General features: G+C 32.6%; 1 protein-coding gene and 1 long non-coding RNA gene across 9 annotated transcripts in view; one reads left to right on the top strand and one right to left on the bottom strand.

Moving 5' to 3' along the window:
• The window catches only part of LOC131173767 (uncharacterized), a 28,619-nt gene extending 18,430 nt beyond the window's left edge, over window positions 1-10,189 (top strand). The window contains exon 3 of the long non-coding RNA XR_009144084.1: window positions 10,141-10,189. This is a non-coding gene — a long non-coding RNA (uncharacterized LOC131173767). The remainder of the gene's footprint in view (window positions 1-10,140) is intronic.
• Window positions 1-18,800, bottom strand: part of LOC110648141 (truncated transcription factor CAULIFLOWER A) — a 70,820-nt gene that overhangs the window by 18,743 nt on the left and 33,277 nt on the right. For 4 of the 8 annotated variants that reach the window (XM_058135931.1, XM_058135930.1, XM_058135926.1 and 1 more), the window contains exons 3-4: window positions 1,188-1,263; window positions 11-72 (exon numbers count right to left, since the gene is read on the bottom strand). In XM_058135931.1, the coding sequence (XP_057991914.1) occupies window positions 11-72; window positions 1,188-1,263 (138 nt within the window). The remainder of the gene's footprint in view (window positions 1-10; window positions 73-1,187; window positions 1,264-18,800) is intronic. The other 4 variants (XM_058135929.1, XM_058135928.1, XM_058135932.1 and 1 more) reach the window with 2 other exon arrangements.

Genomic DNA, 18,800 nt, shown 5'->3' with positions numbered 1-18,800 from the left:
ATTTTATTACCTTTGGAGAGTTTGCAGAAGATTAGCATTTGTAGAGACAGCTTTAACTTCTGCTTGATTCTTCTGTAAGATTACCAAAAAGTAAAAAAGATCAAAGTAAGGATGTATTTTTCACTAGAGTGTTGCACATTTTAGTGGTCAAAGAAATAATATATATTAAAGAGAAATTAAGTTGCTGTCCATATTTCTCAAAACTAAGAACTAAAGAAATTTTTGGAATTGCCACCTTCTTTAGCCGCATCAACAGTTCTTTCCTTCTCATTAATTCCATTCAACCTTTTCCTTTAGGATGTCATCCTAGATTTATCCTTCATTACGGAATCACTCTCTGAAAGGAGTTTATGGGTGGTGGAAACAAAAAAATTTACAGAAGAATGAGGTAAAACTTGGCAGAAAGCCAATCAGGAAAGTCTAGTGAAGTATTGCTTCCCTAAGCCTAAGCATTTTTGTCACAATTAACCTTTTTTCCGATAAGCCATATCTCATTGCCAAAATGACAATTTTTGCTAGTGCTACAACATATATTAAGATCAACATGAACACCCTGCTGCAAACAAACAAAGACCGGTGGTATTTCAAATTATTAATCTACAACACTCCACTAATTTTTATATGGCTAGGCTTGTACTCTTGAACTACTACTGTACACACAGTTCCTCAACCAGTACAGCACTTTCAAATTGAAAAGTACAGTAATATCAATATATCTCTTTTCAAATGTAGAAAGCATATTGTTTCCTAATATTGAGGAGAACATGCAAGGAAAAAACAAAAAGGACTGCAATTGTGAAAAATTAAGCTATTAACTCCTACAAACATGAAATTATTTCATGTCTATATAATTTCTCATAGAAACATAATAGGATTCTGATTGGGAATTTATAATATTTTAATTCATATCTGTTCTAGATGTTGCTACACTTCCCTATTTTCTTCAATTTATAATTATACCTCATTACTGTTGAGTCTGTTATTTGTAAGGGTTTTCTCTACGCTTGGGAGTCTCAACTACATCTAAATGGAAAAAAAAAAAAAAAATAAATAAAGAGTTTGGTTTTAGGCTAAAAATTGATAAATTTTAAAGATTTGAAGAGAGCTTTGGTGAATGGCCTTGTTCAAAATAGTATACAATAGTATCCAAGTATGAAATATGTGCAAGGAGCTGAAAATTGACAAACCTTGGATTCATCAATGTTGTTGACTGCAGCTTGCTCATTTTTATGAACCTGATAGCGCTCGAGGATTTTGTTCAAACTACGCACAAGGAACAAAATGCAACTGTTAAGGTCACAAGGAAATAATTTCAAATTTAACTATAGATAACATTGATAAAACTTGATAAACTCATGCCAACTGATACATTCCATCAACCCATCCTTGACCTCAATAATTTTAACGTTTATTACTTAATGTGTTCATAACTGTTAAGAGATAAAAATTCAATTTTGCATATCTAACATTCACATTTTCATTCATCTTGAGAATGAGAGCTTCAAGACAAGGATATGTGTTTCTGTAAGTATATCGACGATGGAGATAGTGTTTTTGTAAGTATATCTACGATGCAGATATTTTTGTATGTACCATTCATTTTCCCAATCTACTTCTGTTCAGAAAGTTGAATAATCAGTACTCCTGGTATTTCTAAATGTTTTAACTTAATTTCGGACAAAAAAATTTGCTGTAGCTATCAACAAACAACAGTCATGAAGCAAATGAATGAAATCTTACATGGTCTTCACAATATTTCAAGCAATAACTGATGGCAAGAGGAAGTTTTACAAGTATGTTGGGACAATTACATGACTTTTGGTAGGCTATTGCTATATCATGGGAATGCAAGTTAAGAAGAGGCTAGCTAATGGTAGGTGAGTGAAAGCATAGCAAGACATGCAACTGAATGAAATAAGGTATATATTTCCTTTATATTACCAGAAAGCATTGCCAGAAGATGATTCATAGAGTAAAATCAGAATGTTTACTAGCAAATAGCAAGGAAACTATGCAGTTACGATCAAAATTAGATTCACCCATGTACAAAGGAAATGGGGAAAAGAAATGTCCATAATTAAGAATTTATGAATTAGAAGAAGAAAAAGAAAGGGAAGAAAGGAAGACAACTTAGAAGGCTACATCTTTATTATCATTACTTATATAAAATAGAAGGTTACATATCTATATACAAATCTCTCTACTTAATTCGGAATATAAATCCTACATTAATTAGAAATACAAATCCTATCCTAATTAGTAATATATAAAATATATATTGACTTTTCATAATATTTTCCTTTAAAATGGAATCTCATCAATTCCAATACTCCTCCTTGATGAGATTCTCATTGAAGCCAATAACTCCCTCACAAATAGCACCGCTAGCATGCTTGTTGGATATCTGGGGAGCGCAAAGCATCTGAGGAGAATCTTTCTTGATGGACCTTGTGAAAGAAATATTCATGAGCTTGACACCACATTCAACCTAAAGCCTTAAGGAAATGGCTATATGGGTCATTTCCACTTATATGTCTCTCACTCATCTCATCTCATCTCTTTTCAATGTAAAAATTCTAACGCTTGAATATTCTTAACAATCTCCTCCTCAAATGTGAATTTCTTCTACATGCCTTCGAATGGAAGCCTTTTTCTTAACTCGAGTATTACGGCATTGCCAAGAGTCCAATTACTCCACTAAACCTATCCGAGCATGCATTTCTAAGAGCTACACGAGAGTCTACTCCATCGGTTTGCTCCTTTCTAAAAAAGTGTTTTTCTGCTCCATTGGGCCTACTAGGAGTCTCTCGACTCTTTCATCCACATGTTAGAGCACTACGAGAATCATTGACACCGTCTCCATACTCATCCTTGCCGAGCCATTGGCTCTGATGTCACTTGTTGGATATCCAGACAACCCCTAAGCGTCTAGGGAGAATTTTTCTTGATGGGTCTTGTGGAAGAACACATTCAGGGGCTTGACAGGACATCCAATCCAAAATCTTAAGACAACAAGTTTATGGGTCATTTTCACTTATATGTCTCTCACACATCCCATTTCTTTTTTATGTGGAATTTTAACACTTGAATATTTCTAACAATAAGTATAACCATAGGAAATCACCAAACGAAACTAGATTTAGAAACACTCGCACAAAGGCACCAACAATAAACACCAAAACACAAAGAGGGTAGCACTTCCTTTCCAAAGGCAATGCCGGCGAGGAAAAGCAACATAACGCAACTCACAAGGTTTCCAATACAATGCTACTCACATGGTTGCACTTCCCTCCCCATCCCTAAAGGGGATACCAGCAAGGAAAAACAACAAACAGTAGGTTGTTTTTTATCCAATAACTAACAAGGTTGTGATACAGTAATTATCCAAACTTCAAAAACAACTTCAAGGAAGTATCAAAAGGGGAAAAATGGTAGCATAAACCAAAAAAATAGAATCTCAATTCCCCAATGGAGAACCAAACAAAAGAGATATATATAAAAGAAAAAAACCACTGAGAACCAAAAACAAAACCTTAGAATTTTATCAAACCACGCTGAAGAAACTGAAACAAATCAAAACAGTCCTGACGTAGCCAGAAGTAAGATAAAAAACACCCTATAGGGAGCACTAAAAAAATCTCTTCAAAACTGTTTTTGTGAACAGTGCCATGAACAATATCCATGAATAGTACCTGTAAATAATACCAATAAACAATACCTCATGAAAAGCACCGAAACCTTAATGAATCGAATCGAGAGCTCTAATATCATGTTAATAATTTTAGAATTAGAAGATGAAAAAGAAATAAAGGCAAGAAAGGAAGACAACTTAAAAGGCTACATTTTTTTTATTATCATTACTTGTATAAAATATAAGTTAAACATATTTGTATACAAATCTATTGGGATTATGAATCCTACATCGGTAAAGTGTAAACATAAAATGGTAAATACAAGTGGTTAGATTGCGATATTGACTTGGCTAATCATTTTGATGTTATGAACCTGAATTAAAATGAATTAAAATGTAATTTTACTAGCACGCTCTTTGAATTTAACATCGTATCAAAGTCCAAGCTGAGTTGTGAGTTTCAGTTGCTCATAAGGCTGTATAACTGGGCCTGTATTGGGTTAAAAATACAAACTAATTGTTAAGTGAGAATCATGTAGTTGTTCTTAAGGGGGTAGTTTTGGGATTACAAATCCCACATCTAGAAAGTATTAATATAAAAGAGTAAATATAAGTGGTTAGATTGTAACATTGTCTTGGCTAGTCATTTTAATAAGTAAAACAATCTAATTACTTATATAAACCCTAATTAAAATGAATGAAAACATAATTTGACTAATATTCTCTTCGATTTTAACAAAATCTCCTATAATTACTCTACTTAAATTAGGAATATAGATCCTACAGTAATTAGGAATATAACTCCTATACTATCTATTAATTAGGAATATATAAATTCCATATTAAGTTTTCATAATACATAAACAATAAGGATATGCTGCAATGATAATCATAATCCTAGTAGTCATATTGTGCAAGCTAGTTTCATGGATGCAATGTAACTATCATAGTAGTGGCAAACATGAATTCTTTCTTGGACCATAAATTGTCTCGGCCATGTAAGAACTTTTTGAATAAAAAGTCAACATTAGTGCTTTTATATTATCTTTTAATAGAAATCAGCTAAATCAAGTTTTAATACCCTAATTGGTAATCTCATTTTACTAGTTTACACCTACATTTATAGATGAGCGTGCAAGAAATGAGAACATTAAGATGGATGTTTAGTAACACAATAATGGCTAAAATTAGGAATGATCACATTTACCAGAGAGTGCATATAGCATATACTGGAGATAAAATAAGAGATGGTTCATTAAGATGATTTGATCATGTTCAATATAGAGTATCAAATGCTCTAGTATGAAAAAATGCTCTAGTATGGAAGTATGCTAAGTAGTGATGGAAGGAGTGAGAAGAGAAAGGAGGAGATTTAAATGGCGCGAAGGAAAATAGTATTAAAATATTTACATTTTTGGACATTTTTGGATATTGATGCGAAATTGCTTTCAAACATAGTTGAATAACAAAAAATGATTTACATAATCAACTCCAACTAGTTGAGTGTTAAAACTTGGTTGTTTTTGAACATTTATATTTATATATAGGTCTAATTTCATTAGATCCTTCCTGCTCAATTTTACCTCAACTAGTTATAGGTTTTGAAACTTTGTTTTTAGTTCATTTAATTTTAACTGGGACTCGAACTCAAAACCTAATAGCCCTAGAAACAACGCTAGTACCATTAAATTAAAACCTAGTGGTTAATTATACTTTTTTAAAGCTATTCAAAATCATATATTAAATAAATTATATATCTTTTTTATGAATGTAACAACAATTAAGCATTAATTTCAAATTAGTTGGGGTCAGCTATATGGATCATTTTTTATCATTCAACACTGTTAGATATTAGATCTGCATCAATATCCAAACTTGTAAATCCTTTGATATTACTTCCCTTTACATCATCTTAAGCTTCTCCTTTTTCCCTTCTCACTCATTCCCCTACTAACTTATCAAACTTTCCTAGTGGGACATTTGGTTTCTAATATGTGCTATATGCATTCTTTGGTGAATATAGTCATTCCTAATTTTATCAATTATTGTGTTACTAGACAAGATATATATATATATATATATATATATATATATATATATATATATATTATCCACATTACTGCATACTCTTTTTGCGAATATGTTAATACTTTAGATGTCTATCATTTACTCTGATACAACTAGTTGGTCTGATCACAATACTATAGAACTTATTGTCACTTTGTTAGGGATCTTTCAATCACATAATACACATGTCACACTCCTCTATTTCATCAACTATATTTAATTAATGAGTTGCATCCTTATCTAAAACTTAATTTTTCTGTATAATAGAACCTATATACTTGAATTAATTGCATTTTGGCACCCAAACTTTATTCATACAAACCATTTTTATCTTTGTTACACATTTTGTAGAAATGTTATTTCTTCACCACTTAATGTTCACTCACAAATATTCATCTTTCTTTATTTGGGGAATGACTTAATAATCAATCAATGCAGTTGTTGCCTTTCTCCATATCAAATTTCCTTTTTCTATGATTGACATCTCCATTCTTTTACATATGTATAAAATCAATTAGTGGGATCTCTACTTCATTCAAATAAACACCACAAGTACCCCCCTTTTGTTTTATTGGTAACAAACATTATGTAAAATATAAATTTTGTTAATAGCTATCATAATAGTTTTTAATATTATGTGTAGAATATTATGCTTTTCCATTTTAAAATTGTATTATAAAATCTTTTTTCAATGACAATTTAAGGATAAAGCATAGAAAAGAAAAAAAAAATTACATTCCAACTATTAGATATGGTTGACATTCCTATAAGTATTAGTTGGTCATTTAATTATTACATATGGTCAAAGCAAAAAGGAAAGGTGGAGAAAATAAGAGCTAGTTCACTTATGAAGAACTTCAATAAAATTTTCTAGAAAATTAAAAAACAGAATTTTATTATCATATGTGCTAGTTTTCCAAAATTTAAGAAAGATTTGGAAACAAGAAGTTTTCCATCATTACCAAGGTTCTATTTTCTAAATGGAAAACAAATGACTTTTTTACAATTGAAATTACATTATGACTTTTCCATTATTAGAATTAAATAATTATTTAGAAAGATATTTATTTATATATAAAAACTAGTTATATTATAATAAAAAATAAATAATAAAAATTTTAAATGTAAAATAGATTTTAGATTATTTTATAATATTTTTTAATTATGAAAGAAATGAATACTTTTTTTAACATTTTTTAAATTAGAAAACTATTTTCTTATTATTGATCAGTGAACGCAATTTTTTATGTTCTCTTGCTTTCCATTAAAAAAATGAAAATTGAGAGTTTTCTTAGAAAATAAAAAATGAAAAATAAAATATTATTTCTTACAAGTAAAAAATCCTAAACGTTGGTGGTTAGTTAGCTTGTATGATCATAAAATAATTGAATGGTTATGGCTTTCTTTCCATAAAAGAATGAGTGGTGGAAGGCTTTTTATACTGATTAAAGTCAAAACATTCTTATAAGACCCACAAAGGGGTTAAATGCTTTTCAATTGTTCTCTTTTTTCCTTTTCTTTTCTTCATAAGTCTTTCCATTTTCCTTATATCTTTTTTATGTTTCTTGCTTGACATTCACACTTACAATCTCACCAAACAAAGAAAACTCTTTTTGCCAAATGACCCTTTACTATTAAGTAGAACGAAGACAAAATACATATATTGCAAGTTCAGTGAAGGGCAAACTGGTGATAGGGAAGGAGTTAATTTGGATGGAGTGGTACTATCCCAAAGTAATCACTTTAAATATCTCGGCTCAGTCCTTCAAATAGATGGGGGATGTGAGAAGGATGCTAGTCATAGGATTAAAGCCGGATGGTTGAGGTGGAGACGTGCCACGGGAGTTTTATGTGATCGTAAGATTCCCAGTAAGTTGAAAGGAAAATTTTACCGTACAGTCATATGACCGGCTATGTTATATGGTAGTGAGTTTTAGGCATTGAAGGAGTCATATGCGTCTAAGATAAGAGTTGCAGATATGAGAATGTTAAGGTGGATAAGTGGCCATACTAGACTAGATAAAGTCCGTAATGAGAGTATTAGAGAAAAGGTAGGAGTGGTACCAATTGAGGATAAGTTGAGAGAAGGGAGATTGAAGTGGTTTGGTCATGTGAAGCGTAGACATACAGAGGCTCCAGTTAGACAAGTAGAACACATTAGGTTAGAAGATAGAAAGAAAAAAAATGGGTAGATCTAAATTGACTTGAAGGAGAGTAGTACAATATGACCTAGAAGCATTACAAATTTATGAGGATTTAACCCAAAATCGTTTAGAGTGGAGAAAGCGAATCCACATAGCCGACCCCAAATTTTTTGAATAAATGCTTAGTTTGAGTTGAGTTGAGCTATTAATTACTCAATCATAAAACCTGAACTACAAAATGTTGTTATAATGAGTTATCGATCATTTGAAATCCAAATAAATAATCACACAGATTCTACAAGCTCCAAATTGGAGATTTTTGGAGCTTTTACAATTAGTGGGTTTTGGATTTTTTTTTTTATATAAATAATTTGAATCAATAAGTCCATGTCAAAATTCTTAAATGATTTTTTTTTCTTTCCTCCAAATATTTTGTTACTTATAAGTGGATAACCTATAAAAATTTTTTAATCTATCAAAATTAACCATAAATCTCATTTATAGGCAAGAACAAGCTACTTAACATTGGGGTTGTGTGGTTCCTATTTTGATTTCGGTTCAGTTCTTTATAAAAACTAAAATCAGAACTGAAGTTCGATATTTTCATTTTTTGGAACCAAAAGAAGAACCAAATTTTAGTTTCGGTTTTGGTTCCGATTCTAAGTGGTTTCGGTTCCGGTTCAGTTCTGCTTTCGGTTTCAGTTTCAATTTTAATTCAGTTTAATTTTTGGTTCCTACACTTAAAATTGCAGTATTATTATATTCCTTTTAAAAGAACAAAAATAATTATATATTTTTAACATCAAAATATCAATAACAATAATAGTACTAACATTAAAATAATAACACCAATATCAAAATATCAATAAAGTAACAAACATAATAGCTTACTCAAGATAAATATTAAAATTAAATAAATAATTCTCACATAAAAATACAAGATAATATCAAGTATCCATAATGTTGGTACTGAGTGAGGATAGCTCAGTGGGTCAATATTATGCTCAGATCTCTTCAGCTCATGGCATTTGGGTTGTTATGCTATAAGGGGTTAAGAGTTATGACTATGTTAAAAGTTTAAATTTTTGGCACAATGGTAAGCGATCAATCCTATAATTAGTATCAGAGCCGAAGTCATGAGTTCGAATCCCTGACAGGTGCTAAGGGTGGATTATTAGCACTGAGTGGGGATAGTTCAAGGAGCCAGCATTTTGTCCAGATCCCTTTGACCCATGACACTTAGATTGTTATGCTATAAAGGGTTTTATAGTTATGCCTCTACTAAAAATTTAAACTTTTGGTACAGTGGAAAGCGTTCAATCCTACGCATAATAAATTATACAATATTTCTATCCAAATTATAAAATAATAGCGTATCAAATAGTATAATATGAGTTAGGATTAATGTAACCTAAGTCAAACACAAAACTATGCAATTTTTGGCTTTAGAGAATTTCTTTATTATATTTTAATTCAACTATTTAAAATTAAAATTTTATTGGACAATAATTTAAATTTTAATTCACAATATTAAGTATTAAAAATAAATTTAATTTTAATATAGTTGATATTTATAATAATTTTATAGATTATAATTAAAACTTTTTTAATTTGAAAATAAGATAACTTATGCAATCTTAACACCAACTCTCAAATAATATTTTGGTGCATGCTCTTTACTATCACCACAAATATCACAAAATATTTTATTCAGATCACACAATTGACTTTTTGGGTGGGTCATAATTTAATTCTATGAAACAATACATACATAAATTAAGTTACTTCATAACATATATCTTAATAAATATATTTTACTATCTTATACATATTTTTCAATTATATCATTTTTACCAAGAAAGTATACTACATGATTAAAAGGTGATTTAATAAGATAAATAATGACTATAAAGTGATTTAATATATTTATAATTAAAAATAATAAAAATTATTATTAGGTTATGTATATATTTAAATTATATATAAAACAATAATTTTATTAAAACTATATAATATATCTAAAATGCATAAAAAGTAGGTATGTATAAAATGGTGTTACTGAAAGAAAAAATGGGCATCTTCTTGAGACAGTTCAAGATCTTATTTTCTAAGTGAAGGTCCTTAAACAGTTTTGGGCTGATGCAATTTCTACAGCATATTTTTTTATCAATCGTATGCCATCTACTATTTTTTACAGAGACATTCCATATATTATTTTATTTCCCTCTTAACTTTTTGTTTCCTATTAAACCTTGTATTTTTTGTTGTACTTGTTTTGTGCGTGATGTCCGAACACAGGTTACCAAATTAGATCTAAAATCTCTTAAGTATGCCTTTCTTAGGTACTCTCGACTCCAAAAAGAGTACAAGTATTTTTTTCCAACTCTTAATCCTTATGTTATGTTTGTAGATGTTACATTTTTTTAGTCTACTTTATTTTTTTTTACAAACTTTTATATATGAAAATCAGGGAGAGGAGAATGATTTCTCAATTTACACTGTTCAACCAATGTCCATCTCTCCCTAGTCTCCTCAGTCTCATGTTCCTTTTGCTCCAGTAATAATTCGAACCCCTATTATTCATGTTTATTCTAGGAGAATGGAGAACATTGACTCAAACCCTTCATCAGCTTCTTCATCCAAATATCTTGTTCCCACCACTGATCCTGAATCTGACTTAAACCTTCCTATTTCTCTTCATAAAGGTAAACGTACATGCACCTACCATATTTCCTTTTTTGTTTCTTATGATCATTTATCTTCTTCTTCTCAGTGTTTTGTTAGCTATTTAGACTCTCTCTATTCCTAAAAATATAATTGAGGCGTTAGCTCATCCTGACTGGTGTGCTACTATGAAAGAGGAAATTGAAGCTTTAAATACTAATAGAACGTGGGAAGTGGTGCCTTTGTCCACTGGGAAGAAAGTTATTAGTTGCAACGAGTTGTTTACAGTGAAAGTGAATTCTGATGGTTCTGTGGCTAGATTAAAAGCTCACCTTATTGTCAAAGGATATGCTCAGACATATGGGATTGAATACTCTGACACTTTTTCTCCTGTAGCTAAATTGATTTTTGTTTAGCTATTTATCTCTCTAGCAGCTATATATAATTGACCTTTGTACCTATTAGATATTAAGAATGTTTTTCTTCATGGTGACCTTCAAGAAGAGCTATATATGGAGCAACCATTTGGGTTTGTTACTCAAGGGGAGTTAGGTAAAATTTGCAGACTTTGGAAGTCTCTTTATGGTCTGAAACAAAGTCTTCAAGCTTGCTTTGGGAGATTCAGTGAAGCAGTATAGGAGTTTGGTATGCAAAAGAGTAAGTGCGATCTTTCAGTATTCTATAGGCAGTCTAAAACTTGCCTAATTTTGCTGTAGTATATGTGGATGATATTGTTATTACCAGAAGTGACTCTGCAGGAATTTCATTCCTTGAAAACTTTATGCAGACCTAATTTTAGATAAAAGACTTAAGCCTACTAAAGTATTTCTTGGGTATTTGAAGTTATGAGAAGTAAGAAAGGCATCTTCCTATCTTAGTAAAAATATATTCTTGATTTTTTGGTAGAAATTGAGAAATTAGGTGCTAAACCTTACAATGCACCAATGACCCCAAATTTGCAACTTGTAGCAGAGGATGATAAGCTATTTGAAGATCCAAAAAAGTATAGGAGGCTAGTAGGTAAATTAAACTACCTTACAGTAACTCGTCCTGACATTGCATATTCACTCAGTGTGGTGAGTCAATTTATTTCTTCCTCAATTGTTATTTATTGGGAAGCTTTAAGACAAATCTTGTGTTATTTGAAGGGAGCTCCAGGGTGAGGCTTATTATATAGTAATCATGGGCATTTGAATAATGAGTGTTTTTAGATGCAAACTGGGCAGGGTCTAAGGCTGATAGAAGATCAACTGTTGGATATTGTGCTTTTGTTGGGGTAATTTGGTGTCTTGGAAAAGTAAGAAGCAGAGTGTAGTTTCTCAATCTAGCACTGAATCAGAGTATAAAGTATGGATTAATTAGTGTGTGAGATCATGTGGATACTTCAGTTATTAGATGAGATTAGTCTTAAGATCTCTCTGCTTGCATGACTATGGTGTGATAATCAAGCTGCACTCCATCCTGTGTTTCATGAATGGACTAAACATATTGAAATTGATTGCCACTTTATTCGTGAAAATTCAATAAAAGATTATCTCAACAGGACACTTCAAAACCAAAGAGCAGTTAGGAGATATTTTTACAAAAGCTCTTAGTGAAGCTCGGGTTGACTACATTTGTAACAAATTGAGCATGATTAATGTCTCTGCTCCAACTTGAGGGTAATACTATGAATGTCATCCTTGTAAAATCCTGTATAGTGAGATTACATCATCATATAAGGATTCCTATTAAGTATAGGTTTCCTAATTAGTGTAGAATTCCTAATAAGTGTAGGATAACTTAGTACATAAATACCTATGTATATACTCAATTAAATTGAATGAAAACCAATTCGTTCTTCATTATATATATATATATATATATATATATATATATATATATATATATATAATTGCAAAATATGTATATAGACGTCGTTGGCATGTTTTCTTTTAATTTAGATTCTACAAAGATATTAAAATGAAATTAATTTGACAATATAAGATGCTAAAAGAAAACATAGTAATAAAATAATAAAAATGAAAAATAAAATAAAAATAACTATTTCAAATTTGCACTAGGTGTTGGCGTCCAGCCTATAAAGCAATGGCTAATTCATATTTAAACAGAATTTTATTCAAATATTATAATAAGATTTTTTCTGACTAATAATATTAGAAGTCTTTTATTAATTATTATAAAGAATTGGCCCAAGCTATAATATTTTATGTGCAAGAGAGCACAAAAAAGAATGCACAAGCAAGAGAGGCAACCATTGGATTTATTGGAATTCTAGAATTCAATGACAGCTTTTTTTTTTTTATGAATGTTTAAAGGACTTTTCAGAAAAGTAAGTGAAAAACCTCTTCAAACTATGCATTCCTATATTAGTATTTTGTGAGTTTTAATATTGTTGAGAATTATAGACTTAGGAGTATGAATATCAAACTGGTAGTCTACACGCTAAACTGGGATTGAAATTGAATTCTAATCACAAAAATAGCCTACACGTTTTGATTTCTTTTGCTTGCTAACATTTATATGCCCTTTAATTTTTTTATATATTGTCTGTATGGAACTAGTTCCCACAAGTGATATTCTAACACTCTCCCTCAAGTGTAACTCAATTCAACTCAGGTTCACTGGCTGAGTTGCAACTTACCATTGCATGGGGTGGCACATCTAACTAGGGTATGGCTCCTCTTGGCTCTGTCCTTAAGGTCTAACTCAATGGGCTAGCTCATGGATCCACCTTAGTTTGGCTCACTAGGGCTCAGCTCGCAAGTCTAGCTCGCTAAGGCTCATCCCACCATGCTTTTGGGTCCAAAATCTATGATTATTGCACTTATTTCTTTGATAACATGTTGACAATTATGGATCTAAGAGTATAACTATCAAATTGGCAAGCTACACATTGAACAGGGCTTGAAATTGGGCTCTCCATTATCAAAATAGCTTAAATTGTTTTGATTTGGTTTGCCAATACTTATATATCCTTTGATTTTTTTTTTTTTTTTGTGCATTACTGTGGGACATATTCCCACAAGTGATACTACAACTAGTTTGTGTTTTGTGGTTTAAACTATTGAATGACTAAAAGATAGCAAGAGAAAAATTAACAACCAACAACTTTTGAATAGCCAAAACCCTTAATTCAAGTCCTTACTCCAATTTTCGATTGACTCCTTCACCAATTTCATTTACTACAACATTTTCTGTAAATAACATGTACCATGTGGCATCATCTTGAATATGATTGGTTAATTTATAAGTAAAGAAGTGCAGACTCAAAAGTTGATTTTTTATGTCAATCCACTATTATAGGGAACTTGTCCATATCCCTTTTAACTGTTCCTACACTTGTGACCACCCCTCATACCTGTCCTTAATGATGTTTATTTATTGAGATGGACTATTTTCTTCAACTTTAAGCTATTTTATATATTTGTACAAATTCATGTAGTTAACTCTCTCCACATAGGACTACATCTATGGATATGCCATCTTCCACTATCAATAAATAAATCATCAATTACAAGCTTAAACTATACTACCAATCAACTCAATTACACCCAAGAGAACCCACACTATATAACTGCTCATAATAAATACATTACTTATCCTCTTAGTCTCCTCTAGACATAACTCAATATATTTACTACTTTGACTGCTATGCTACAACGGTGTCTTCAACTACAATGGGTTATAATCCCTTCCTCTTAGATTATGCCTTTTCCTAAAGTTTTTTTCCCTTCATAGGACTACAATGGGCAAGAGCCCTTCATCAATGGGCAGAGCCAAATCTTCAATAATTGGCAAAATCTTTCTTTATAATGGGTAACAGCCCCACTCCATGGGCTGAAAATCACTCTTCTTAGGCAAAGCTAAATAACTTTTTACCATTCTCCTAGTGTTAGTTCTCTTCATCTTAATCTAATTAGGAGTCTCACTCAATTTAGAAATAACACTAAAATAAAAGCTCTACTCTATATAGGATATATTCCTCCATCATGTTATGGAAAGTCAATTACCATATTTTTTCTTTGTATATTCTGCATTATGCATTCCTATTTAGGATTGCTTATTTAGGATTTCTTCCTAATTAATAGGAATCAATTGTATATATATACCCATGTACAAATTAATTGAAATTAAGGAGAATCATCTCTTTCTACATGGTATCAGAGCAGGTCATCTATCTAGGATGACTATTTGTTCTCACCACCCAGCTCAGGAGAGACCTTGGCCGCCGATCGGCCATTTCGACTCCGATCAACATTGCCGGTGTCGCCTCAATCCCCTCATTCCACCACTGTGTGCTATTACCTGATCCAGTATACCATTAAAGGACTTCTGAGCTTTGGCTCTCAGATCCTATTTTGGTATTTGCTTGATTTGTGATTTTGGGTTATTTTGCTGCTGTAAGCACTTTGGATTAGCGTTTCGATTAGTTTTCTGTCTCAACAAATAGCAGACAATAAGAATGTTGTTTTTGATGTGATTCTGGTGATGACTAAGATCACGGAACACAAACTTAATAGTTCGAATTACCTGGAGTGGAGTAAGACTGTTAGGGTCTATTTGCGTAGCATTGATAAGGATGATAACCTTATTAAAGATCCACCTACGAATGATACACGACAAACTTGGCTAAGGGAGGATGATCGGTTGTTTTTGTAGCTTTGGAATTCGATTCACAGTGAGTTAATTAGTTTAATTAATTATTGTGAATTTGTTAAGGAATTGATGGATTACTTAGATTTTTTGTATTCTGGTAAAGGGAATATCTCTCGTATTTATGATGTTTGTAAGGCATTCTACCGTGCTGAGAAAGAGAATAAGTCTCTCACGGCTTATTTTATGGATTTTAAACGGGTATATGAGGAACTTAATATATTGTTGCCTTTTCATCCTGATGTGAAAGTTCAGCAGGCCCAACGGGAGCAACTGGCTATTATGAGTTTTCTTGCAGGCCTTCCTTCAGAGTATGAGACTGCTAAATCTCAAATTCTCTCCAGTTCTGAGATTTTCTCTTTGCATGAAACGTTCACACGGGTCCTTCGTACAGAGAGTACCCAATCTTCACAGTCTGCCAGTAGTGCTCTTATTAGCTGTAATCCAAATGGACAACAAGGTAATAAAAGAGGAAGTAGAGGAGGAATTACAGAAAACAAAAGTAATTAGCGTAATTGAGAGGCTAGTTCTAATCAGGACTTAAGAGGAGTCATTTGTTATTATTGCCATGAGCCTGGTCATATAAAATATAATTGTCTACAACTTCAGAGGAAAAATCAACGATCACAAATGACAAATATGGCAGCAAAGGATTCTACAGTATCTTCCTCTGAGAAAACTATTTTGGTATCTGCAGAGGATTTTGCACAGTTTTCCTAGTATCAGGCATCTCTAAAGCCTACCAGTTTCCCTATCACTGTGATCGCTGAGTTAGGTAAATCCACTACATGCCTTTTGTCTTCCTCATCCAAATGGGTTATTGATTCTAGTGCGACAGATTACATGACAGGTAATTCTAGTATTCTATCTGCTTTTCAATCTAATCTCACTTCCTCTACTGTTACTTTAGATGATGGTTCTACTTCTTGTGTCATGAATTCTGGAACTGCGAATCCGATTTCGTCAATTTTTTTGTCATCTGTTTTGTATCTACTAAAATTCTCTTTTAATCTACTTTCTGTTAGTAAACTTACTCGTACCTTAAATTGTTATGTTTTCTTTTTTTCTAACCAATGTTTGTTTCAGGATCTTACGACGAAGCAGATTATTGGTAGATGACGTGAGTCAGGTGGTCTCTACATTCTGGAAAATCATGTACCACGGTCGCTTGTTTGCTCCAGTACCTTAACACCTCTTGAAGCTCATTGTAGATTGGGTCATCCTTCTTTGTCTACCATTAAAAAGCTATGTCCTCAGTTTCCGTCTTTATCAGTACTAGAATGTGAGTCGTGTCAGTTTGCAAAACAACATCGTTTGCCTTCTGTGTCTAGAGTCAATAAACGAGCTTCATCCCCTTTTGAGTTAGTTCATTCTGATGTTTGGGGTTCTTGTTTTGTTACTTCTAAAACTGAATTTTGTTATTTTGTTACTTTTGTTGATGATTACTCTCGTATTACCTAGTTATATTTAATGAAGAATCATTTTGAGTTGTTTTCTATCTTTTGTTCCTTTTGTAATGAAATCAAAACTCAATTTAATATTTCTGTGCGTATATTAAGAAGTAACAATGCCAAAGAACAATGCCAAAGAATACTTTTCAGCACAATTTCAGTCTTATATGACCAAAAATGACATTTTTCATCAGTCTTCCTGTGTGGATACCCCATTCCAAAATGGCATGGCCGAAAGAAAAAATCGACATCTTCTTGAGGTAACTCGTGCTCTTCTTTTTCAGATGAAAGTTCCTACACACTTTTAGGCAGATGCAGTTTCTACGGCATGAATTTTGATCAATCGTATGTCGTTTTCTGTCCTTAATGGGGATATTCCTTATACTGCTTTGTTTCCTACAAAATCTTTGTTCACTGTCGAACCCCGTATTATTTGTTGTACCTGTTTTGTGTGATATTCATCCACAGGTTACTAAATTGGATCTAAAGTCTCTCAAATGCGTCTTCCTTGGGTACTCTCGGCTGCAAAAAGGGTACCGTTGTTTTTCTCTTACTCTTAATCGTTATCTTGTTTCTGCAGATGTCACATTTTTTAAGTCCACCTCATTTTTTCCTCAATCATCTATGTATGAGAGTCAGGGGGAGGAGGATGATCTCTTAATATATACTGTCCAACCAATGTCTAGTCCCTCCCACAGCCTGTTCTTTTTGTCTCTAGGCCTACTCGACCTCCCGTTGTTCATGTTTATTCCAGGAGATTGGAGATTCCAGACTCAGATCCTCCACCAGCTACTTCATTGGGAGATCCTATACCTTATACTGATCATGATTCTGATCTAGACTTACCCATTGCTCTTCGTAAAGGTAAACATTCATGTACTTACCCTATCTCTTCTTTTGTTTCTTATAATCAATTGTTTTCTTATTCTCGGTGTTTTGTTACTTCTTTAGACTCTGTTCCTATCCCTAATATTGTTGGTGAGGCACTGTCTCATTCTGGCTGGTGTGCTGCTATGAAAGAGAAAATGGAGGCTTTAGATACTAATGGTACATGGGAACTGTTACCTTTGCCCACTGGTAAGAAAGCTATTGGTTGCAAATGGGTATTTACAGTAAAGGTAAATCCTGATGGTTCTGTGGTTAGGTTAAAAGCACGCCTTGTAGCAAAAGGATATGCTCAAACATATGGGATTGATTACTCTGACACTTTTTCTCCTATAGCTAAACTTACTTCTGTTCGCTTGTTTATCTCTTTAACAGCTACATATGATTGGCCCCTGCACCAATTGGATATCAAAAATGCTTTCCTTCATGGTGATCTTCAGGAGGAGGTGTATATGGAGCAACCACCTAGGTTTATTGTTCAGGGGGAGTTGGGTAAAGTTTGTAGGCTTCGGAAGTCTCTTTATGGCTTGAAACAAAGTCCTAGAGCCTAGTTTGGAAAATTCAGTGAAGCAGTATAGGAATTTGGTATGCAAAAGAGTAAGTGTGATTACTCAGTATTTTATAGGCAATCTGAGGCTGGTCTAATTCTCTTTGTAGTCTATGTGAATGACATTGTCATCACTGGGAGTGACTCTGCAGGTATTTCATCTCTTAAAACATTCCTCCAAACCCAGTTTTGGACCAAAGACTTAGGATTGTTAAAGTATTTCTTGGGTATTAAAGTTATGAGAAGTAAAAAAGTATTTTCTTGTCTCAAAGAAAATATGTCCTCGATTTATTGACAGAGACAGGAAAATTAGGTGCTAAGCCTTATAGTGCACCAATGACTCCAAATTTACAACTGTTAGCAGGGTATAGTTAGTTGTTTGAAGATCTAGAGAGATACAGGAGATTGGTAGGAAAATTGAACTACTTTACAGTCACTCGTCCTGACATTGCTTATGCTATTAGTGTGGTAAGTCAGTTTATGTCTTCCCCAACTATTACTCATTGGGAAGTCTTGGGACAAATATTGTGTTATCTGAAGGGCGCTCCAAGAAAAGGTTTGTTATATGGTTATCATGGGCATTTGAATATTGAATGTTTTTCAGATGCTGACTGGGCTGGATCCAATGTTATCAAAGGCGAGCCAGGCACCCAGGCGAGGCGCCCCTCTGTCGCCTCGACTGGAACGCTTGGCTCGACTTGGAGGAGGCAACGCCTCTGGCTGGAGAGGCAAGAGGCGACGCCTCTTCACAGCAA

This window comes from Hevea brasiliensis, chromosome 15 (genome assembly GCF_030052815.1).
Source record: "Hevea brasiliensis isolate MT/VB/25A 57/8 chromosome 15, ASM3005281v1, whole genome shotgun sequence".
Lineage (NCBI taxonomy): Eukaryota > Viridiplantae > Streptophyta > Magnoliopsida > Malpighiales > Euphorbiaceae > Hevea > Hevea brasiliensis.
The sequence above is the reverse complement of the archived record's forward strand: the minus strand, read 5'-3'. Positions and strand labels throughout refer to the sequence as shown.